At 45.0% G+C, this 21,837-nt stretch overlaps 1 protein-coding gene across 1 annotated transcript in view; it reads right to left on the reverse strand.

Moving 5' to 3' along the window:
- The window catches only part of LOC115163173 (sodium/calcium exchanger 2-like), a 98,933-nt gene that overhangs the window by 17,502 nt on the left and 59,594 nt on the right, over window positions 1–21,837 (reverse strand). Inside the window, exons 2-7 of the mRNA XM_029714841.1 lie at window positions 11,611–12,095; window positions 7,517–7,654; window positions 6,969–7,196; window positions 6,467–6,808; window positions 5,589–6,044; window positions 1,798–2,174 (exon numbers count right to left, since the gene is read on the reverse strand). Coding sequence (XP_029570701.1) covers window positions 1,798–2,174; window positions 5,589–6,044; window positions 6,467–6,808; window positions 6,969–7,196; window positions 7,517–7,654; window positions 11,611–12,000 — 1,931 coding nt within the window. The 5' untranslated portion in view covers window positions 12,001–12,095. The remainder of the gene's footprint in view (window positions 1–1,797; window positions 2,175–5,588; window positions 6,045–6,466; window positions 6,809–6,968; window positions 7,197–7,516; window positions 7,655–11,610; window positions 12,096–21,837) is intronic.

A 21,837-nucleotide genomic window follows, 5' to 3' on the forward strand; every position in this document is an offset into this window, starting at 1 on the left:
GAGAGCTCACCTCACACACACACACACACACAGATGACGACCCCCCCCCCCCTTAATGTAGAGCCACAAGGCTCTCTTTCCACCATGGGTCACTCCCAGATATCAATGAGCTAACCATACTCCATGTACAGCTATTGAGCAAAAGGCAGGGAGGGGAGCGGCACAATGCCAGACAAAGATGTCTTCCTCCCCAGACATATTAACAGACACAGCTTGTACTTAAATCACTACAGAGGACCCACGTCAATATCACTCCACGGCTGAATCATTCACATGCAGACATGCACACCAGCCAGTGAGGGGACACCCAGGGGTCTGCAACACAGAGGGGCGTCACCCCTGCTGTATATCATCCCCTATTACTGTGACCCAACCCTCAGCCACTGCTCCAACCCTCAGCCACTGCTCCAACCCTCAGCCACTGCTCCAACCCTCAGCCACTGCTCCAACCCTCAGCCACTGCTCCAACCCTCATCTAGCTCCTTCCATCCTGTGATTCTACCTACTGTACCACCTAATGTACTACCTACTGTAAGTCCTTTATTGTACCTACTACTGAGCAACCTTAGCCTCAGCGTCTCTTGGGGGTCCCACTGGCACTAACCCATAGGGTCCACCCCCCCCCCCCCCGTGCAGGGCTAGCGGTCAGCTTTTACTTCAGGCTGATGCGGAGCGGCTGTTGAAAAGAGGAAATAGGGGGGGTGGAGGGGAGGATGAGTTGGAAGACGTGTTTCTCTTTGTTATTATGCACATTAGTCCTGATAATGTCTTCCAGGACATTGTGCCTGAAAATGTCACCACAGCAACAGTCTCCCTGTTGGCGACACAAACATAAACAAGCGATGAGAGAGAAACAAAGAAACAAAGAGAGAAGAGAGAAAGAGGGAGAAGAAAGAGATACAGATGTAGGATCTTAATTTGAGCCAAATTTGTTACAGGAGGAAAACAATCTTGCAGCAACAGGAAATGTAAATTATTATGTGAATTATAATTAACAGACATTTTTGTAGGGGTTGATCAATATTTTGGGGGGTAAAAATCAAGCCTGAAATTTCAAAGCGGAAATTACAAACTTCAGAAGCCTTGTTCTCATGCAACAGGGTGATCATATTGAGATCCTACATCTGTAGATACAGGAAGATAAGAGGCTGAGGGAGAGAGAGACGAGAGAGAGAGAGCGAGACAAGAGAGAGAAAGAGAAAGCGAAAGAGAAAGAGAAGAGCAAGAGAAAGAAAAGAGAATGAGAGACAATAGAGAAAGTGGAAGGGAAGAATAGATACAGCGAGATGAGAGATGAATGAGAAATAAACAAGATGTTCAAATTACCATTACTGTGCAGATTTGTGGCGAGAGAGAAAGAGAACTAGAAAGAGATAAGACAGACATGAATACAGATAGCATGGTAATATAGCATGGTGTAGCCTACTTTAAGGCAGCAACACATAGCAGTGTGAATACAGTATTGGTTATGAGTTGAGCACAAACACTCAAGCCATTGATGGAGTTAAAGCTCCCACCAGGTTGGCCTTGATGAATAATGGAGAACAGTGTCTGGCATGGAGGAGGGAGAGGGGAGGGGGAGGGAGCGAGCGAGAATGAAGGAGTAGGGGAGAGTAGGAAAAGATGGAGGGGAGGAGAGGGGAGTGGGAAAAGAGGAAGATAGATGAAAAAAGGAGAGTGGATGAAATGGAAGCAACCAATAAACAAATAGAGTAGATGTGTACAGGTAGGGAGTCTGTATGTCTATCTATCTATCTGCCTTTCTGTGCGTCCGTCCGTCCGTCCATCACTACTCACGTTGTCTGGTCGTTGGAGAACTCCAGCTCTCCCTGGGTGTCCTCGTAGTCCTCGCCGCCCCCCTTCGCAGTGCCCGCCTCCGTGTGATAGGGCAGGATCACCGTGCCGCGGGCGCCCGAGTTCCTCACCACTGAGATCTCCATGGTGCCAACGCTCTCGCTGACGCGCACCAGCCGATCACGGAATGTGAAGATGCCAGCATGGTCGTCGTCCAGGATGGTCACCGTGGCGACCAGTGGCTCCACTAGGCGGCCCTTGGGTCCAGCGCCTGGCTCATCACTTTCGAACATCCCCTCGGCGTCACCAATGCGCAGGTTGAGCAGCCGCACGAAAAAGTGCTCGTCCTCCTCGAAGATGTCATCATCGATGATGCCGACCTGGGAAAGGTGTAGGATGGAGGGAGGAGGGGTGGAGGAGAGATGAAGATAGAAAGTGGCAGCTGTTATAGACCATAAACGCTTGAGAGACACGCATCAAACCAACCACACTGATGGTCATAGACATGGGACACTAGGGGATTGATTGTTGTAGTCACTCATTCATAACTAATGGTTGAGTAGCAATTGAGTTGTTTCCTAACTCTCTCTCTCTACACATTCCTTGTTTTCTCCCTTTCCTCAACACTCCTCCTGCTATCCAGAAATACACTCTCTTTGTCCTCTGTCTAAGCGTGAACATGAAATGACACGAAAACTAAGACGCGTTCAAAGAGAAAAACATCATCTCCAAGGAAAAAATACTTCAAAGCTCACTTCCTCCTTTTTTCACCGTCTCTCCCCTCTCCCACTCAGATGAAGTCCTATTCACTGTCAGTCAGGACGATAAGGCAGAATTTAATGTGCACTAGTTTCCGGAAGACTCTCCAGCTCTACCGGTTCCTCTAAGACAGTGGTTCCCAATCTTTTTATAGTCCCGTACCCCTTCAAACATTCAACCCCTCTAGCACCAGGGTCAGCGCACTCTCAAATGTTTTTTTTTTGCCATCATCGTAAGCCTGCCACACACACACAGTACGATATATTTATTAAACATAAGAATGAGTGTGAGTTTTTGTCACAACCCGGTTTGTGGGAAGTGACAAAGAGCTCTTATAGGACCAGGGCACAAATAATAATAATCAATCATTAATTGTTCATCGAAAACTGAATAACTCACCACAGGTTAATGAGAAGGGTGTGCTTGAAAGGATGCACATAACTCTGCACTGTTGGGTTGTATTGGAGAGAGTCTCAGTCTTAAATCAATTTCCACACAGTCTGTGCCTGTACATAGTTTTCATGCTAGTGAGGGCCGAGAATCCATTCTCACAAAGGTATGTGGTTGCAAAGGGCATCAGTGTCTTAACAGCGCAATTTGCCAAGGCAGGATACTCTGAGCGCAGCCCAATCCAGAAATCTGGCAGTGGCTTCTGATTAAATTACATTTTCACAGAACCGCTTTTTGCAATTTCAATGAGGCTCTTGTTCAGATATCGGTAAATGGACTGGAGGCAGGGCATAAAAGGGATAATCGAATCCAGTTGTTTGTGTCATCCGTTTCTGGAAAGTACCTACGTAATTGTGCACCCAACTCCATTTTTTTGTTGTTTTTTTAAAGCTTTTTTTCACCTTTATTTAACCAGGTAGGCTAGTTGAGAACAAATTCTCACTTGCAACTGCGACCTGGCCAAGAGAATCAGATCAATCAGGTGCTTCGCTATATCACATTTGACATTGTCCGTAAGCTTGAGTTCATTTGCACACCAAAAAAATCATACAATGATGGAAAGACCTGTGTGTTGTCTTTGTTAATGTAGACAGAGAAGAGCTCCAACTTCTTAATCATAGCCTGAATTTAGTTGTAGAGTCCCTGTAATCCTAGATTCAGATCATACAGGGAAGAAAAAACATCACCCAGATAGGCCAGTCGTGTGAGAAACTCGTCATCATACAAGCGGTCAGACAAGTGAAAATTATGGTCAGCAAAGAAAACTTTAAGTTCGTCTCTCAATTCAAAAAACCTATCAATACTTTGCCCCTTGATAACCAGCGCACTTCTGTATGTTGTAAAAATGTTACATGGTCGCTGCCCATATCATTGCATAGTGCAGAAAATACAAGAAAGTTCAGGGACCTTGCTTTAACAAAGTTAACCATTTTCACTGTAGTGTCCAACACATCTTTCAAGCTGTCAGCCATTCCCTTGGCAGCAAGAGCCTCTCGGTGGATGCTGCAGTGTTACCCAAGTGGCGTCGGGAGCATCTGCTTGCACACGCGTTACCACTCCACTATGTCTCCATGTCATGGCTTTTGTGCCATCAGTACAGATACCAACACATCTTGACCACCAAAGTCCATTTGATGTCACAAAGCTGTCCAGTACTTAAAAAATATCCTCCCCTGTTGTCCTGGTTTCCAGTGGTTTCCAGAAAAGGATGTCTTCCTTAATTGACCCCCATAAACGTAACGGACATATACCAGGAGCTGTGCCAGGTCCGCCACGTCTATTGACTCATCCAGCTGTAATGCATATAATTCACTGTCTTGTAATGGAAAGCAGGTATTGTTTCAAAACATCTCCTGCCATGTCACTGATGTGTCGCGAAACAGTGTTGTTTGATGAAGTCATTGTCTGTATAGTTTTTTGGGCCTTTCCCCCAGCATTGTCCCAGCCATATCCGTGGCAGCAGGAAGAATTAAGTCCTACACAATAGTATGGGGCTTGTCTGTCCTAGCCACTCGGTAGCTCACCATATAAGAAGCTTCTATCCCCTTCTTATTAATGGTATCTGTTGCTTTTATACGTCTTACTACTCGAAAGTCGTCTTTATTCTCGCTCAAAAAACTCCCGTGGCGTATTTTTCAAATTGCCATGTTTTGTTTCTAAATGTCTGCGCAAGAGTGAAGGTTTCATCGAGTTGTGAGATAGTACTTTCGCACATATGACACACTGTGCCCGAGGAAAGGCACTACTCCCAATATAAGTGAACCCCAAATCAATGTAGTTCTCATCATATTTGCGGCTCTTCGATGGTCCAACGTCTGTTGTTCAGTGCTTTCCCGGGTAAGGGGGCAGTAGCTCTTTGGCTGCATCAGATTCAGAACTGTCAGTGTCCATGCTAGCTGGACTAACAACAATTGGAGAATTACTGATGCTAGCATTGGATGTGCTCGTGGACACAGAACAACTTGTGTCGTTGACAGGTGCAGTACTACAAGTAGAGCTGGTATGTGTCTCTATGGATACGCGCCTTACTTTCTTTAACCATTTATAATTTTTTGAGCAAATGGAATGAGCAGCAGCTACGTTTGGCTACATATGGACCGTTAGTGGAATTCCCGCGAGAGAGTAACGGTTAATGTGATTGGATGTTAATTATTTGACTAGGCTACCTGTATTTAACATTGTGTTGTTATTTCACTGAACACTAGATGGTTTCATTTTATTTTTGGCAGTGAAACGAGGCTACTCAGGCCAGAAAAAAACCTCACCCAAATGTATAGCCCAGTTGGAAAATATAAATGGACTGTTTGAAAATGTGAAGAAAAAAGAAAAGAAACATTTTTAAAATATATGAGACAGTTGATCCGGGACAGAGAGGACTCTGGCAGGCGCTAATTCAGAGGTTAATTTGTTTCTGCTGCTGTTTTCTACTCCTTCCATTACGTGACGTCTTGATCTGCCCCCGACAAGCAGGTCTAACGACCTAGCTGGGGATCTGCTAGGCAGCACAGTTGTGCAACGATTATTGCTACAATTGATTATAACTGTACTTTACTGTTTCCTTTTCTCCCCTTCCACTGACCCCTCACCTTGATCTCCTTGCGGGTCTCTCCGGGTTTGAAAACCAGCGTTCCCTCACTGTACTCGTAGTCGGACCCGGCATTGGCCGAGCCGTCCTCGGTCCGGTAGTCCACGTAGAAGGTGCTCTCCCCCAGGCCCCCTTGACACACCACAGCCAGCCTCAGTACGCCGCAGTTCTCCATACACTGGCTGTGGGTGCTCTCAAACGCCAGGCGGCTGCACTCGGCCAGGTCGTCGTCCTCGCAGACCACTTCCTCGTCCACCGCGGCGGTGCGGCGGGTGTGGTCGGCGGCGTGCCTCTTGAGCACGTTGCCGGCGCCGGTCATCATGCGCGTAGCCTGGATGCGGTAGAAGGCGCGGCTCTTCTGCTGATGGAGGAGGGCGTAGTAGTTGGCTAGATCTACCAGCTGATCCAGCTCCTTGTCCGGAAACTTCTGTTTCAGCTGCTTCAGGATGCGAATCACCTGGGGGCAGAGGAACAGAGGGTGAAAAAAGAGGGACACAGACACACACACAACCTCGACACAGAGAGAAAGTTTGTAACTCTTGTAGGTTCAGCATGTTAGTAGCTCTTAATAGTCTCCTTTGCTTGAGTGTGTTTGTATGTGTGGTTGAGGTGAGTACCTACAGTATGTGTTCATGAACTGCCTGAGTGTATCCTCTTCATCTCTTTTTACTCTCTCTAACCCTACTGTGCCTTTATATATTCCTGAGAGGGCCTATGTGGGTGTACATGAATGGGATGAATGTATCCTCTATAACTCTTCATCTAGCCCTCTCTCTCTCTCTCTTTCTCTCTCTCGCTATCCATACTGTACCTGTATCCCTCTTTCTCTCACCCTGACATTCTTGAATCGCTCTAACAGCAGGTCTCTCTCTCTCTCACCTCCTTGCGGCTCTCGTCCAGCTCCTTGGTAGTCTCTACAGTCACCATGGTGCTGTTGGAGTTGGGCAGGTAGGCAATGGTGCCCGCCGCATTGTTGGCACCATCCTGGTAGTTCTCACTGGGCATCATTCCCACCCCCCCTCCGCTTGGAGGGAACTTTCCGTCCATAATCATCTCGAAGCCTTTCGGGGTTGTGTCCCCCTCCGTCTCCACGACGATGCCGTGCTTGTCGGCGCGGTAACGCTTGGCCATGTACTTGTAGAAGAGCAGGCGTCGGTCGGCGATCCAGGCCAGGATCACACACACTGGGAAGTAGAGCAGGGTGACCAGGGCCTCCCACACCTACACACACACACACACACACACACACACACACACACACACACAAAGACAGGGGACCATTACAAGACATACATCCAAACTGGAAGGGGGTTGATTGTTTGGTTACACACACATACAGTATCTATACACTTTTGCTAACACACACACACACAAAATGTACCTCCACTACTCCGGGTGAGATGACAGAGAGGATGAGGAAGAGCCAGATATAGGCGAAGATACTCCAGAAGGCTGTGATGAAGAAGACACGCAGGTGTTTGATCTTCCTGGTCTCTCCTTCAGGGATGACCCACACACAGATGGCGATGATCACAAACATGTTGAAGGCGGCGCTGCCCACGATGGTGCCAGGGCCCAGCTCACCCGCCTCAAACCCATGCCCACACACCTAACACCAGGAGACAGAGGAGAGAAAGACTTTTGAAGAACTTTTCCTTTTGGAGAACTTTTCCTTTTGGAGAACTTTTCCTTTTGAAGAACTTTTGTGCAGTATAAATCAAAAAGGCCATGTCATAAAATGGCCAAATGTTATGTTGGTAAGATTTGTCAATAACTTTAAAGTAGATATCCATTTATTTTGTCATTTTCAGCTTCATTCCAGTACTAGTATACACTGCAACACTGATATGTTGTCGCTGGGGGGAGTGTTTTTGATGTGACACCCACTTATGAGTTGTGCTCGGGGAGTCTTTATGACACGACACCCACCTCTATGACAGACAGCAGGATCTCTGGGGCGGAGGAGCCTAGAGCCATCAGAGTCAAGTTGGACACAGTCTCGTTCCAGATACGTACAGTGGCCACAGATGTCTCACCGCTTGGCATGGTGATGGTCACCTCCTTCTCCTACAGGACAGACAGTGAGGGGTCACTGCATACATACACACACGCTCACACACAGGTCATCACTCTATTCTACCCATACCATTCCAGTATCTCACCACCAGACTCATACATATCTTAATCTCATCTTGCCAGTTACTGTAAAAAACAACTGCTCATAGGCCTGAGATGGTAGTGGGAGTAGTAGTGGGAAGCTACAGATTTCTTTCTTCTCCACATATAAGCATGACGGATGGTATTTTACAGTATCCTGCCATCAGGGAGGACACGACCCTGACTCCCTGACAGAAGGGAAGGGGACCATCTGTTATTCTAATCTAGTGAATGGAGGAGTGATAGATGGCGGGCTATGGAGACTCAAGTTTTATTAGTCGTATGTATGGGATACACATGGTATACAACATCTGTCACGTCCTGACCATAGAGTGCGCTTATTTTCTATGGTAGAGTAGGTCAGGGCGTGACTGGGGGGTTTATCTAGTTTCTTTTTTCTATGTTGTGTTCTAGTTTCTTTTTTCTATGTTGGGGTTGTTATATGATTCCCAATTAGAGGCAGCTTGTCATCGTTGTCTCTAATTGGTGATCATATTTAAGTAGTTGTTTTTCCCACCTGTGTTTGTGGGAAATTATTTTGAGTTAATACATGTTGCACCTATGTCATCACGGTTTGTGTTTTGTTTATAGTTTATTGTTTGTCTGGCTAAGTTCCACAATATAATAAAGATGTGGAACGATACTCACGCTGCGCCTTGGTCCGTTTCTACACACAAGCGTGACAACGTCCTACGAAATGCTTACTTGCAGGTTCCTTTACATTTACAGTGACCTTGACATGTAGGGTTGGTTCATTTTACTGCAGTGGGCTAAATCAGGGTCACACAGAGTGTTTCTTGGCAGTCTTAAAACAAATCTACTTTCAAAGTATCCACCTCACACACATGGTTATGGGCTTAAAAAAGAAGGCATCTGTACCATGTCAGATATAGAGTGGAATGTATTCAATTTTGAGATTGCATCCCAGTATTACCCCTTATATCATCACAGAAGAATGAAATATAACAAAACCATTTGATATAGAAACCTGATGTTTATTAATGATGAAATTATGAAAAATATGAATAACATTCCACCCATGAGGCCACTAACTCATTTGACTGCCGGAAATGGCTACGCCATCCCTCCATCCCCATCCCTCCATCCCCATATCCCCAGCCCGCCATCCCTCCATCCCCATCCCTCCATAACCCCATCCCTCCTTCTCCATCCCCATCCCTCCATATCCCTCCATCCCCATCCCTCCATCTCCATCCCTCCATCTGCATTCCCATATCCCTCCATCCCCATATCCCTCCATCCGCATCCCTCCATATCCGCATCCCTCAATTCCTATCCCCATATCCATCCGCATCCCTCCATCCCCATATCCCCATCCCTCCATATCCATCCCTCCATTCCCATATCTCTACCCCTCCATATCCATCCCTCCATCCCCATATCCCCATCCCTCCATATCATCCCTCCATCCCCATCCCTCCATATCCATCCCTCCATCCGCAACCCTCCATCCACATCCCTCCATCCCTGCATCCCTCCATCCATATCCATTCCTCCATCCCCGCATCCCTCCATCCATATCCATCCCTCCATCCGCATCCCTCCATCCCCACATCCCTCCATCCGCATCCCTCCATCCCCATCCCCCTCCATCCCCATATCCCTCCATATCCCTCCATCCCCATATCCCCATCCCTCCATCTCCATCCCTCCATCCCCATATCCCCATCCCTCCATCTCCATCCCTCCATCCCCATATCCCCATCCCTCCATCTCCATCCCCATATCCCCATCCCTCCATCTCCATCCCTCCATCCCATCCCTCCATCCCCATATCTCCATCCCTCCATATCCCTCCATCTGCATTCCCATATCCCTCCATATCCCTCCATCCCCATATCCCTCCATCCCCATATCCATCTCTCCATATCCATCCCTCCATCCCTCCAACCCCATATCCCTCCATCCCCATATCCCTCCATCCCCATATCCCTCCATCCGCATCCCCCCATCCGCATCCCCCCATCCGCATCCCCCCATCCGCATCCCTCCATCCGCATCCCCATATCCCTCCATCCATCCCCCCTCACAGAGAGCCAGCATAAAATCCAGACACTCTCATAGTGTGCTTAGGCTTGCATTACCTCAGGACATACAGTGGAACAGCCCCCCTGTTACAATACAATACACTCCAATTAGGCCACTGGTTTGGTCTAAGTCCTTCATAATGGATGAGCTTCTGGAAATCACTCTCCTGATAGATGCTCGTATTGTAAACTTACGAAAAAAATGGGGTGTAATTTGCTCAGTCAGATAAAATTTGAAAAAGGGATTATGAAGAAAGATGTTGAAAGCATGGTTGGCTATAAAGAGGACAATATTACAAACAGATAACTAGTAAATTCACAATGGTGTTCGATGGCCCAACAAACTGAAATGGATTAATAACTCATGAAAATGTTTTTAACTGCCCCGGTTAATTGATTATTTAATCGATTCCAAGGCTAGACTCTATTTCAGTTTCTTGTCAGCAGAGAAATCCAATTCATAACAATGTCAAATAGTCTGGACCAATTATGTAAAGCTTTAAATCAGATGGAATCAATAATTTACTAAGTCTCATATTATTTTCCAATTGTTTCGTTCTGAACAGAACCACTATTTTTTTTGGTCGCGTTCCACTGTTCCGACCAGCAAAACTTTGAAAAGTACCTGTTTATATCATTATTTTCTGTTCCTTTTTTAACTAGCATTGAAAATCCATTCTTCTCTAATAAAAAATCTCTCCCATCGTCTTTTTTTCTAAGATTTTAGTTTTTTAGTTTTAACAATACAAAACATACACATACAAACGACATCACACAAACATCAACTACATCACACCTGCCCAGACGAACATGCTCACAACCCCATCAACAGCGCCCGCATCATTCTCCGCCACATGGCCTCAAATTGCACCCTTTTGTTTCTCACCGTGGCCCGCGCGCTCTCTCCCAATCTTCTGAATCACGCTGAAATGTCAGTAGGTTACAGTAGCCTATGCTTCGGAGGGGGAGGGGCAGGTAGCTTACACACGCACATACACTGGCAAAGATTTTCAGCTGGCAGGCAGGCAGACACTGGAAGAAGTTTCTGAGTGACAGAGTGAGGGCTTTGCATAGGCCCTTTGTTGCATTTTTTTGTGGGACTAGAAAAACATGCCCGGTATGTAAAAGAATGCTATTAACCGGTTCCCATGCTTTTAAAATAATGGTTCTGTTCTGGAACCGTATCTATCACTGTCGTTCCTGGTTCTGTTCCTTAAAAAATGTTGTTATTTTCCAGTTTTGTTCCCTGAACTGGTTCCAAGGTTAGAATCTATTTAGTTTCTTGAGTCAACACTATCTCTTGTCAGCAGAGAAATCCAATTCATAACAATGTTAGAATCTGAACCGATTACCCAAACTTTAAATCAGATTTAACCAATCATTTAACACACTAAGTCTGCATATCAGGATGTGTTTCAATGAACATACTGTAAATACTGGAATTCCATATGGGCCCAAAGTCAGTCACTACAAGAAATGTGAAAACCCAAACATAGAAATAACACGTTCATTTGAGCTGTCTGTGGTAACACCGAAAAGCAAGGCGGCATTTCTGGTCTATCACCCCTGCAGAGGCGAGTTTTACAATGACTTTATCATAGAATGTTCAACCTGTTTCGATGTTCACTGTGTTTGAGTGACAGTTAATGTAGTCTAGGGAGAGAGGAGAGCCAACCACTGGGTCTAAGAGTGGGAGAGCTCTCTCTGTAAAAATACAATCTCTTCATTCTATTTCTATGTCATTTCCATTATGTGGTGAATGACAACTCTACATAAACACAGTCTATCATATGGGTCAATCTATCACACAGTACCAACCTGTGAGGTTATGACCTCGATAGAGGCCATGAAGCGGTCTGCGATGATGGACACTCCCAGGAACATGTACATGAGACAGGTGAAGTAGACCACTGCCCTGGCCACCTGGTCGCCCAGCCCGGGGCTCAGGGGCTTCCACACGGGCAGCAGGGTGCCCGGCCTGCACACCACCGGCTGCGAACACTTTGAACTGCCGCCCAGCCCCGTGCTGCTGTTGCTCCAGAACTCCGGAGACATGGAGGGATAGGACATGGTAGAGATGGAGCGGTTCTCTTCCTCTCCTACTCCTCCTCCTCGTAGAGACTCCAGGGCGCAGGGTGAAGGAAGGGGGAGGAGGAGGAAGAGGAGGAAGGGGACAGAGGCAGAAAGAGAGGTGGGGAGGAGGGCCATGGTGGAGAATGCCGGGGGAAGAGAGGGATGAGGCGGACGAAGAGAGAGACGAGGAGAAGATGCCAACGTGGCAGGGAGGGGTAGGACTAGCTCACCTAGGAGGAGAGAGAGATAGAAGAGTAAAGAGAAGACAGAGAAAAGAGAGAGAGAGAACAATACTTGGTTAGATGTTGGGTGTAGCCAGCAGCAAACATACACCAGCCTTTCATGGACCTGTAAATAAATAAACCATCTACCTCAAAATATTTTTTTTTACTAAATTAAAACTGAATCATGAGGTATTACTGCAGTTGACATAGAATAAATCTTTTTTTGTTACTAAATTAAAACTAAATCATGAGGTATTACTGCAGTTGACATAGAATATCATTCTTTTTTTTAACTAAATTAAAACGGAATCATGAGGTATTACTGCAGTTGACATAAAATACATCTTTTTTTTTACTAAATTAAAACTGAATCATGAGGTATTACTGCAGTTGTCATAGAATAAATCTTATTTTTTACTAAATTAAAACTGAATCATGAGGTATTACTGCAGTTGTCATAGAATAAATCTTATTTTTTACTAAATTAAAACTGAATCATGAGGTATTACTGCAGTTGACATAGAATATTATTATTATTTTTTTACTAAATTAAAACTAAATCATGAGGTATTACTGCAGTTGACATAGAATATCATTCTTTTTTTTTACTAAATTAAAACGGAATCATGAGGTATTACTGCAGTTGTCATAGAATAAATCTTATTTTTTACTAAATTAAAACTGAATCATGAGGTATTACTGCAGTTGACATAGAATATTATTATTTTTTTTTTACTAAATTAAAACTAAATCATGAGGTATTACTGCAGTTGACATAGAATATCATTCTTTTTTTTTACTAAATTAAAACGGAATCATGAGGTATTACTGCAGTTGACATAAAATAAATCTTTTTTTTACTAAATTAAAACTGAATCATGAGGTATTAGTGCAGTTGTCATAGAATAAATCTTATTTTTTACTAAATTAAAACTGAATCATGAGGTATTACTGCAGTTGACATAGAATAAATCTTTTTTTTTACTAAATTAAAACTAAATCATGAGGTATTACTGCAGTTGACATAGAATATAATTTTTTTTTTTTACTAAATTAAAACGGAATCATGAGGTATTACTACAGTTGACATAAAATAAATCATTTTTTTTACTAAATTAAAACTGAATCATGAGGTATTACTGCAGTTGACATAGAATAAATCATTTTTTTTTACTAAATTAAAACTGAATCATGAGGTATTACTGCAGTTGACATAGAATAATTTGTATTTTTTTATTAAATTAAAACTGAATCATGAGGTATTACTGCAGTTGACATAGAATAAATCTTTTTTTTTACTAAATTAAAACTGAATCATGAGGTATTACTGCAGTTGACATAGAATAATTTTTATTTTTTTATTAAATTAAAACTGAATCATGAGGTATTACTGCAGTTGACATAGAATAAATCCTTTTTTCAACCATCGTCCTTGTTTCCAGTTGCTGTTGAAGGTTTCCAACTGCAATATGAGAACAAAAATGTCAACATGCACATGAATAGTAAATGTTAACGTCATGCCCCTGAATCATGAATTATAAACTTTTCACGGCTATTCAAGTCGGAGGTTCCCAGATTGGCCTACGTGCTCTCTGCTTCTATTGACAGGAGAGACAGACAGACAGACAGAGAGAGAGAGAGACAGAGAGAGAGATAGTTAATGGCGGATTCTGTGACGACAGTGCTGTCATTAAAGAGGGAGAATGTTGGCCCTGGAGAGAGAGAAGGCTGGGGTTTGGATGGGAGAGATAGTTCATGGTGGATTCTGTGACACTGTTCCAACAGGCTTCGTGACATTGCACCAGGCTCTCCACAAAGACCTGTTCCCTCGGTCGAGAACACAATGACCCTGAGAGCCAGAACACTGAGCAGCAAGACACTCAGAATCTCTCTAACACACTCTCTCTCGCTGTTAAAGTGGGTCAGGGTCTATGGCTGACTGACCGTGTGTTTTTGAAGCAGGATGTACAGAAAGTTAGTTTATTTGCTTGCTTGCTTGTTTGTTCTACTAGGTTAAATCCCAAATTGCATCCTATGTACTATATAGTGCACTACTTTTGATCCGGGCCCATAGGGAATAAGGTGCCATTTCATTTGGGATGAAGGGGCTAGTGAGTAGAATTGTTGAACAGATACATACAACTTTAGGCCTGTACATACACTCAAATGTCCAGTATATGAGGATATGTGTGTGTATACAGTCGCTGTTATTCAACCATTATTTCACCGGGTGTCATTTACAGCCCAATGTATCTGTATGTATTGTATTGTGTGTAGTTTCTGTGAGCAGTGTGTGAGCACCATATGTAAGGGAGAATGTGTAGAGCAGAGAGCCAGTTTAGTCAATTACAGTCACAATGTGAGACCTGCTGAGGATAGCCTGGGGTGAAGACACCTGGTCACACACACACACGCACGCACACACATACACTCAAATGCGCAAACACGCACTCTCTCTCTCTCTTCATATCTCTCTCTCTCTTTATCCTTCTCTGTCACGTTGCCTGTCCAGCTTTAACGTTATAGAGCAGCCCTTGAAAGCTTATCCATTCCAATACACTTATACATGTACAGTATTATTTGACATACAGTATTATGCACCAGACAAAAATAAGTAGGATTTATCTGACAGAAAATAATTGTATTACATGCTTGTACTGCTATAGACACATCCATCAAACATACATATGCCAGTGTATGTCTGAATAGTCATGAGTATCCCTCTGAATTATATTGAGAGGCTGCCCACAAAACCATCATCTAATGCATTTGCAGGAGGAATACCTCAGGTTATACGCAATGCATTGTTGCTACTGCAGGTCATACTCAGTCTGGGATTCTATGTAATTGGTCTTAACGGACAACAGTAGAAGATATTTCTGTACACATACACACACTTGAACTCACACATGCACACTCACACATTATTTTGTCAGACACACACACACACACACACACACACACACACACACACACACACACACACACACACACACACACACACACACACACACACACACACACACCCTCCAGTGTTCTGTCTCCTCTGGCTGACAGTCCAGTCTGACTCTGTGTTTGCTTATAGATGAATGTCTAATGATGCAGAGCTCATGGAGCCCATTTCCGTACTGCACTCTACCAGACTGCACCTCCAGCACCACACTACCATACCTGAATATCAAGCAGGAGAATAAGAGAGGGGCACTGGGGGAAGAAGGGGAGGATGGCTGCTTACACTGGGTCTGCGCTTGTTCAGAGAGCAGCACTCTCTGGATGGGTCTTAAATGGCACCCTATTTCATGTCAAGTCCACTGCTTTTGACCAGGGCCCATAGGGCTCTGGTGAAAAGAAAAGCACTATATAGGGAATATGCTGCCATTAAGGATGCAATTTCTATTTCAGAGTAGAGTGTTTGTGTTGTGTTCCTCTGTGACCTGTTAATCAGAGCCACTCCGAGGCTGGGGGATGACATGGAGGGATGCTGCAGGACAAAAAAGAGGGAAAAGGAATCTGAAGAGATGTTTAAATGAGAGATGCGATGAGAGGACGGTTGAGGTGTCCATGAGAGGAGGGTTGCTGATACTAAGTATAATGGACAGGGAGAAGGGGGAATTGAATGTAGAGAGAGTGAAAAAGAAAGAGTGAGAGAGGGAGAGAGAGAAGGGCAGAGCGAGAGAGGACCAGAAAGAGGACGAGAGAGAGGAAGAGAGTGGGAAAACCATAGAGAGAGTGATGAGAGAGGGAAAAAAGAAAGAGTGGGGTAGTCCTGCTATGATGAGTGCGTCAATAGATATTCTCAGCATGGCCAGAGTGTTTCCATGACGACCTGGTGAAGGTTTGGGAGGGTGATGTATCACAGATGGAACAGGAGAGAGAAGAAGAAAGGAAGGAGAGAGAGAAGAGGAAGTAGAGCGAGAGAAGAGAGGAAGCAGAGAAAGGGAAGAAGAGGAAGGAGAGAGAGAAGAGAGGAAGGAGAGAGAGAGGGAAGAAGAGGAAGGAGAGAGAGAGAGAAGAGAGGAAGCAGAGAAAGGGAAGAAGAGGAAGGAGAGAGAGAAGAGAGGAAGGAGAGAGAGAGGGAAGAAGAGGAAGGAGAGAGAGAAGAAAGGAAGGAGAGAGAGAAGAAAGGAAGGAGAGAGAGAAGAGAGGAAGGAGAGAGAGGGAAGAAGAGGAAGGAGAGAGAGAAGAGAGGAAGGAGAGAGAGAGGGAAGAAGAGGAAGGAGAGAGAGAGGGAAGAAGAGGAAGGAGAGAGAGAGGGAAGAAGAGGAAGGAGAGAGAGAAGAAAGGAAGGAGAGAGAGAGAAGAGAGGAAGGAGAGAGAGAGGGAAGAAGAGGAAGGAGAGAGAGAGAAGAAGAGGAAGGAGAGAGAGAGAGAAGAGAGGAAGGAGAGAGAGAGAGAGAAGAGAGGAAGAGAGAGAGAGAGAGAGAGAGAGAGAGAGAGGAAGGAGAGAGAGAGAGAGAAGAGAGGAAGCAGAGAGAGAGGGAAGAGAGGAAGCAGAGAGAGAGAAGAGAGGAAGGAGAGAGAGAGAGAAGAGAGGAAGTAGAGAGAGAGGGAAGAAGAGGAAGGAGAGAGAGAAGAGAGGAAGGAGAGAGAGAGGGAAGAAGAGGAAGGAGAGAGAGGGAAGAAGAGGAAGGAGAGAAAGGGAAGAAGAGGAAGGAGAGAGAGAAGAGAGGAAGGAGAGAGAGAAGAGAGGAAGGAGAGAGAGAGGGAAGAAGAGGAAGGAGAGAGAGAAGAGAGGAAGGAGAGAGAGAGGGAAGAGAGGAAGCAGAGAGAGAGAAGAGAGGAAGGAGAGAGAGAGAGAAGAGAGGAAGTAGAGAGAGAGGGAAGAAGAGGAAGGAGAGAGAGAGAGAGAGGAAGGAGAGAGAGAGGGAAGAAGAGGAAGGAGAGAGAGGAAGGAGAGAAGAGGAAGGAGAGAAAGGGAGAGAGAGGAAGGAGAGAGAGAAGAGAGGAAGGAGAGAGAGAGAGAGGAAGGAGAGAGAGAGGGAAGAAGAGGAAGGAGAGAGAGAAGAGAGGAAGGAGAGAGAGAGAAGAGAGGAAGGAGAGAGAGGGAAGAAGAGGAAGGAGAGAGAGAGAGAAAGGAGAGAGAGAGGGAAGAAGAGGAAGGAGAGAGAGAAGAGAGGAAGGAGAGAGAGAGGAAGAAGAGGAAGGAGAGAGAGAAGAGAGGAAGGAGAGAGAGAGAGAAGAGAGGAAGGAGAGAGAGAGAGAAGAGAGGAAGGAGAGAGAGAGAGAAGAGAGGGAAGGAGAGAGAGAGGAAGAGAGGAAGGAGAGAGAGGGAAGAAGAGGAAGGAGAGAGAGAGGGAAGAAGAGGAAGGAGAGAGAGAGAGAAGAGAGGAAGGAGAGAGAGAGAAGAGAGGAAGGAGAGAGAGAGAAGAGAGGAAGGAGAGAGAGAGGGAAGAAGAGGAAGGAGAGAGAGAGAGAAGAGAGGAAGGAGAGAGAGAGAGAGAAGAGAGGAGAGAGAGAGAGAAGGAGGAGAGAGAGGGAAGAAGAGGAAGGAGAGAGAGAGAGAGGAAGGAGAGAGAGAGGGAAGAAGAGGAAGGAGAGAGAGAAGAAAGGAAGGAGAGAGAGAGAAGAGAGGAAGGAGAGAGAGAGAGAAGAGAGGAAGGAGAGAGAGAGAAGAGAGGAAGGAGAGAGAGAGAAGAGAGGAAGGAGAGAGAGAGGGAAGAAGAGGAAGGAGAGAGAGAAGAGAGGAAGGAGAGAGAGAGAAGAGAGGAAGGAGAGAGAGGGAAGAAGAGGAAGGAGAGAGAGAGAGAAGAGAGGAAGGAGAGAGAGAGGGAAGAAGAGGAAGGAGAGAGAGAAGAAAGGAAGGAGAGAGAGAGAAGAGAGGAAGGAGAGAGAGAGAGAAGAGAGGGAGAGAGAGAAGAGAGGAAGGAGAGAGAGGGAAGAAGAGGAAGGAGAGAGAGAGGGAAGAAGAGGAAGAGAGAGAGAGAGAAGAGAGGAAGGAGAGAGAGAGAAGAGAGGAAGGAGAGAGAGAGAAGAGAGGAAGGAGAGAGAGAGAGAAGAGAGGAAGGAGAGAGAGAGAAGAGAGGAAGAAGCATACTGCCTTTCATGGACGACTAGTGTCCTCTGGGGCTGGGTATTGTGGGGAAGGGCTCTTCAAGCAGCCCGATTGGCTAGGCTGGGTCTGGGGGCGGGACTCGGGGCATGTATAGCTGCCTCATCAAAACTGCTGAACCGCACAAACGCACACACGCTCAAAAGCAGATGTAAACACACAATCCTGCACGTACACAAACACTCACACACAGTCAAGAAGAATCAGCTTGAACCAGTATATCCTGTGACATTTATGTGACATGAAGCGCTTTGTGGTTACAGATGTGCAGGCAGTGACCTGCATACACACACACTCACCACGAAGCACAGAGGACAGTGAACATTGACAATGAACATTGAATCCAGAGACACATGAGAAGAAGTGAATTGGGACGGAGACTTGATTGAATTAGAGTTAATATGGAAAATTGCTGTTTAATTATAATTGAAGATTTATGAAGGATTAGGATAAGTCATTGACGCAGCGTCGTCCGGGTTTTGCCCGGGTGTAACGGCCATCGTATGGAGTAGACCAAGGCGCAGCGGGTTGAGTGCTCATATTTAACTTTTATTTGAGACACGTAACACAACAAGAACGAACGACAAACAGTCTTGCATGCTACACACACCAATGCAAAAACAACTTCCCACCAACGACAGGTGAAAAAGGGCTACCTAAGTATGACTCCCAATCAGCAACAACAATGTACAGCTGTTCCTGATTGAGAGCCATACCAGGCCAACACAAAGAAATATACAACATAGAAAAACCATAGAAATACAAAACATAGAACAAAACCCCAAAACCCCGACAACACAAAACAAACACACCCCTGCCACGCCCTGACCAAACTACAATTACAAATAACCCCTTATACTGGTCAGGACGTGACATGGGGTAGGCTGTCATTGTAAATAAGAATTTGTTCTTTATTTAACTAGGCAAGTCAGTTAAGGTCAAATTAAAAAAATGTAATAAAATAAATTGGTCTGGTCTGGGGTGACCCCCTAACCGGAGCGCTAAGAAAGGGAAGTCCATTTTTGGGCATAGAGACTCCACTCTGGTTACGCTTGCATGCATCAGGCAGAAGTCTGCGCTTGTGCACATCCACGGACTCACGGACCCACGGACACAGAGTTAGAGTATGTGCCCAGCCTTGGTACCCGACTGTAGTCAGGTGATAGCTAGTGTCAAGTAGGTAAAAAAGTTGATTAAGGAGTAAAAGGCCTATAGCATGTGTATGGACGGAGGGGGAGGATGTCCTGTGGTTAGATGGGGTGCAGAGATAGATGCTACAAGAATGTTTAATATTGCTTCATGTAAGGTTGGGTAAGAATATGCACGTTATGGAAGGAATGGATGAAATGTATTAAACTGTGGTAAAGCTGACCTAACCTGAACCAACCCTTTCCTGATAGCTACTTTGAGGAAAATTGTACTTACTATGCCTATGATATGTGGTTTTCCCTCCTAGCTACAGTATCTTGAGATGAATGTACTAACTGTAAGTATCTCTGGATAAGAGCATCTGCTAAATGACTAGAATGTACAAATGTAAGTGAAGCTGTAAGGTATATAAGGAGTTTAGATCTTTCTGTCCCTTACGCTCATTCATGCCTTGGTCATTGATGCATTGCTGTGGCTTTATAGTTTGAGTTTATTATTATTGTTATTATTACTCATTATTAATATTCTACTTTGTGTAGCTTTGTCAACACACAAGTTTCCACTTCCAAACTTTGCATCAAACACTTGCTCAGGGAGATCTGTTCTGCTTAGACCATGCTGTTCAGGCCACTTTAGTCAGTGTGACAGATGTGAAAGCGCAAACAGATAGGAGGATCGATGTAATTCTGTGAGTCCCTCTTCAATCTCTAGTAATACGGCCAAGCCACTGACATACACTACCATTCAAAAGTTTGGGGTCACTTAGAATTGTCCATGTTTTTGAAAGAAAAGCACATTTCTTGCCCATTAAAACAACATCAAAATGATCAGAAATACAGTGTAGACATTGTTAATGTTGTAAATGACTATTGTAGCTGGAAACGGCTGATTTTTAATGGAATATTGTCACGAATTCCGCCGAAGTCGGTTCCTCTCCTTGTTCGGGCGGCGTTCGGTGGTCGACGTCACCGGTCTTCTAGCCATCGCCGATCCACCTTTCATTTTCCATTTGTTTTGTCTTGTTTTCCCACACACCTGGTTTACATTTCCCTCATTACTTGTCGTGTATTTAACCCTCTGTTCCCCCCATGTCTGTGTGTGAAATTGTTTATTGTTTCGTGTATGTGAACATTAGACTGGTTGTGCTGGGTTATGTCAACCCGTATTGTGTTTAGTGTTCTTTGTGCCGTGTGTTTTGTTCACCTAAATAAAAGGCTCCGTTTGCTACCCAAATTCTGCTCTCCTGCGCCTGACTCCCTTACAGCCAGTTACGCATACCTAACAAATATCTACATAGGTGTACAGAGGCCCATTATCAGCAACCATCACTCCTGTGTTACAATGGCACGTTGTGTTAGCTAATCCAAGTTAATCATTTTAAAAGGCTAATTGGTCATTAGAAAACCCTTTTGCAATTATGTTAGCACAGCTGAAAACTGTTGTTCTGATTAAAGAAGCAATAAAACTGGCCTTCTTTAGACTAGTTGAGTATCTGGAGCATCAGCATTTGTGGGTTCGATTACAAGCTCAAAATGGCCAGAAACAAATAACTTTCTTCTGAAGCTCGTCAGTCTATTCTTGTTCTGAGAAATGAAGGCTATTCCATGCGAGAAATTGCCAAGAAACTGAAGATCTCGTACAACGCTGTGTACTACTTCCTTCACAGAACAGTGCAAACTGGCTCTAACCAGAATAGAAAGAGGAGTGGGAGGCCCCAGTGCACAACTGAGCATGAGGACAAGTACATCAGAATGTCTAGTTTGAGAAACAGACAAGTCCTCAACTGGCAGCTTCATTAAACAGTACCAGTCTCAACGTCAACAGTGAAGAGGCGACTCTCGGATGGTGGCCTTCTAGACAGAGTTGCAAAGAAAAAGCCATCTCTCACACTGGCCAATAAAAATAAAAGATTAAGATGGGCAACAGAACACAGACACTGGACAGAGGAACTCTGCCTAGAAGGCCAGCATCCCGGAGTCGCCTCTTCACTGTTGACGTTGAGACTGGTGTTTTGTGGGTACTATTTAGTGACCCCAAACTTTTGAATGGTAGTGTATTATCTAAGTGCGTTTCAGAGATAGTCAGAATATGAATGTCATCTGTTTGTTGGATATATTTAGAAAATACTTTTTAAATATAATTTCATTTTTCGATTGTTCGCCTCCCAAACGGGCTCGAGAGGCGAAGGTCGAGTCATGCATCCTCCGAAACATGACCCACCAAACTACGCTTCTTAACACCTGCCCGCTTAACCCGGAAGCCAGCCCCACCAATATGTTGGAGGAAATACCGTTCACTTGACGACCGAGGTCAGCCTGCAGGTGCCCGGCCTGCCACAAGGAGTCACTAGAGCGCAATAAGCCAAGTAAAGCTCCCCCCGGCCAAACCCTCCCCTAACCCGGATGACGCTGGGCCAATTGTGCGCCGCCCTATGGGCCTCATGATCACGGCCGGTTGTGATACAGCCCGAGATCGAACCCGGGTCTGTAGTGACGCCTCTAGCACTGTGATGCAGTGCCTTAGACCGCTGCGCCACTCGGGAGGCCCTAG

Source organism: Salmo trutta, chromosome 26 (assembly GCF_901001165.1).
Source record: "Salmo trutta chromosome 26, fSalTru1.1, whole genome shotgun sequence".
Lineage (NCBI taxonomy): Eukaryota > Metazoa > Chordata > Actinopteri > Salmoniformes > Salmonidae > Salmo > Salmo trutta.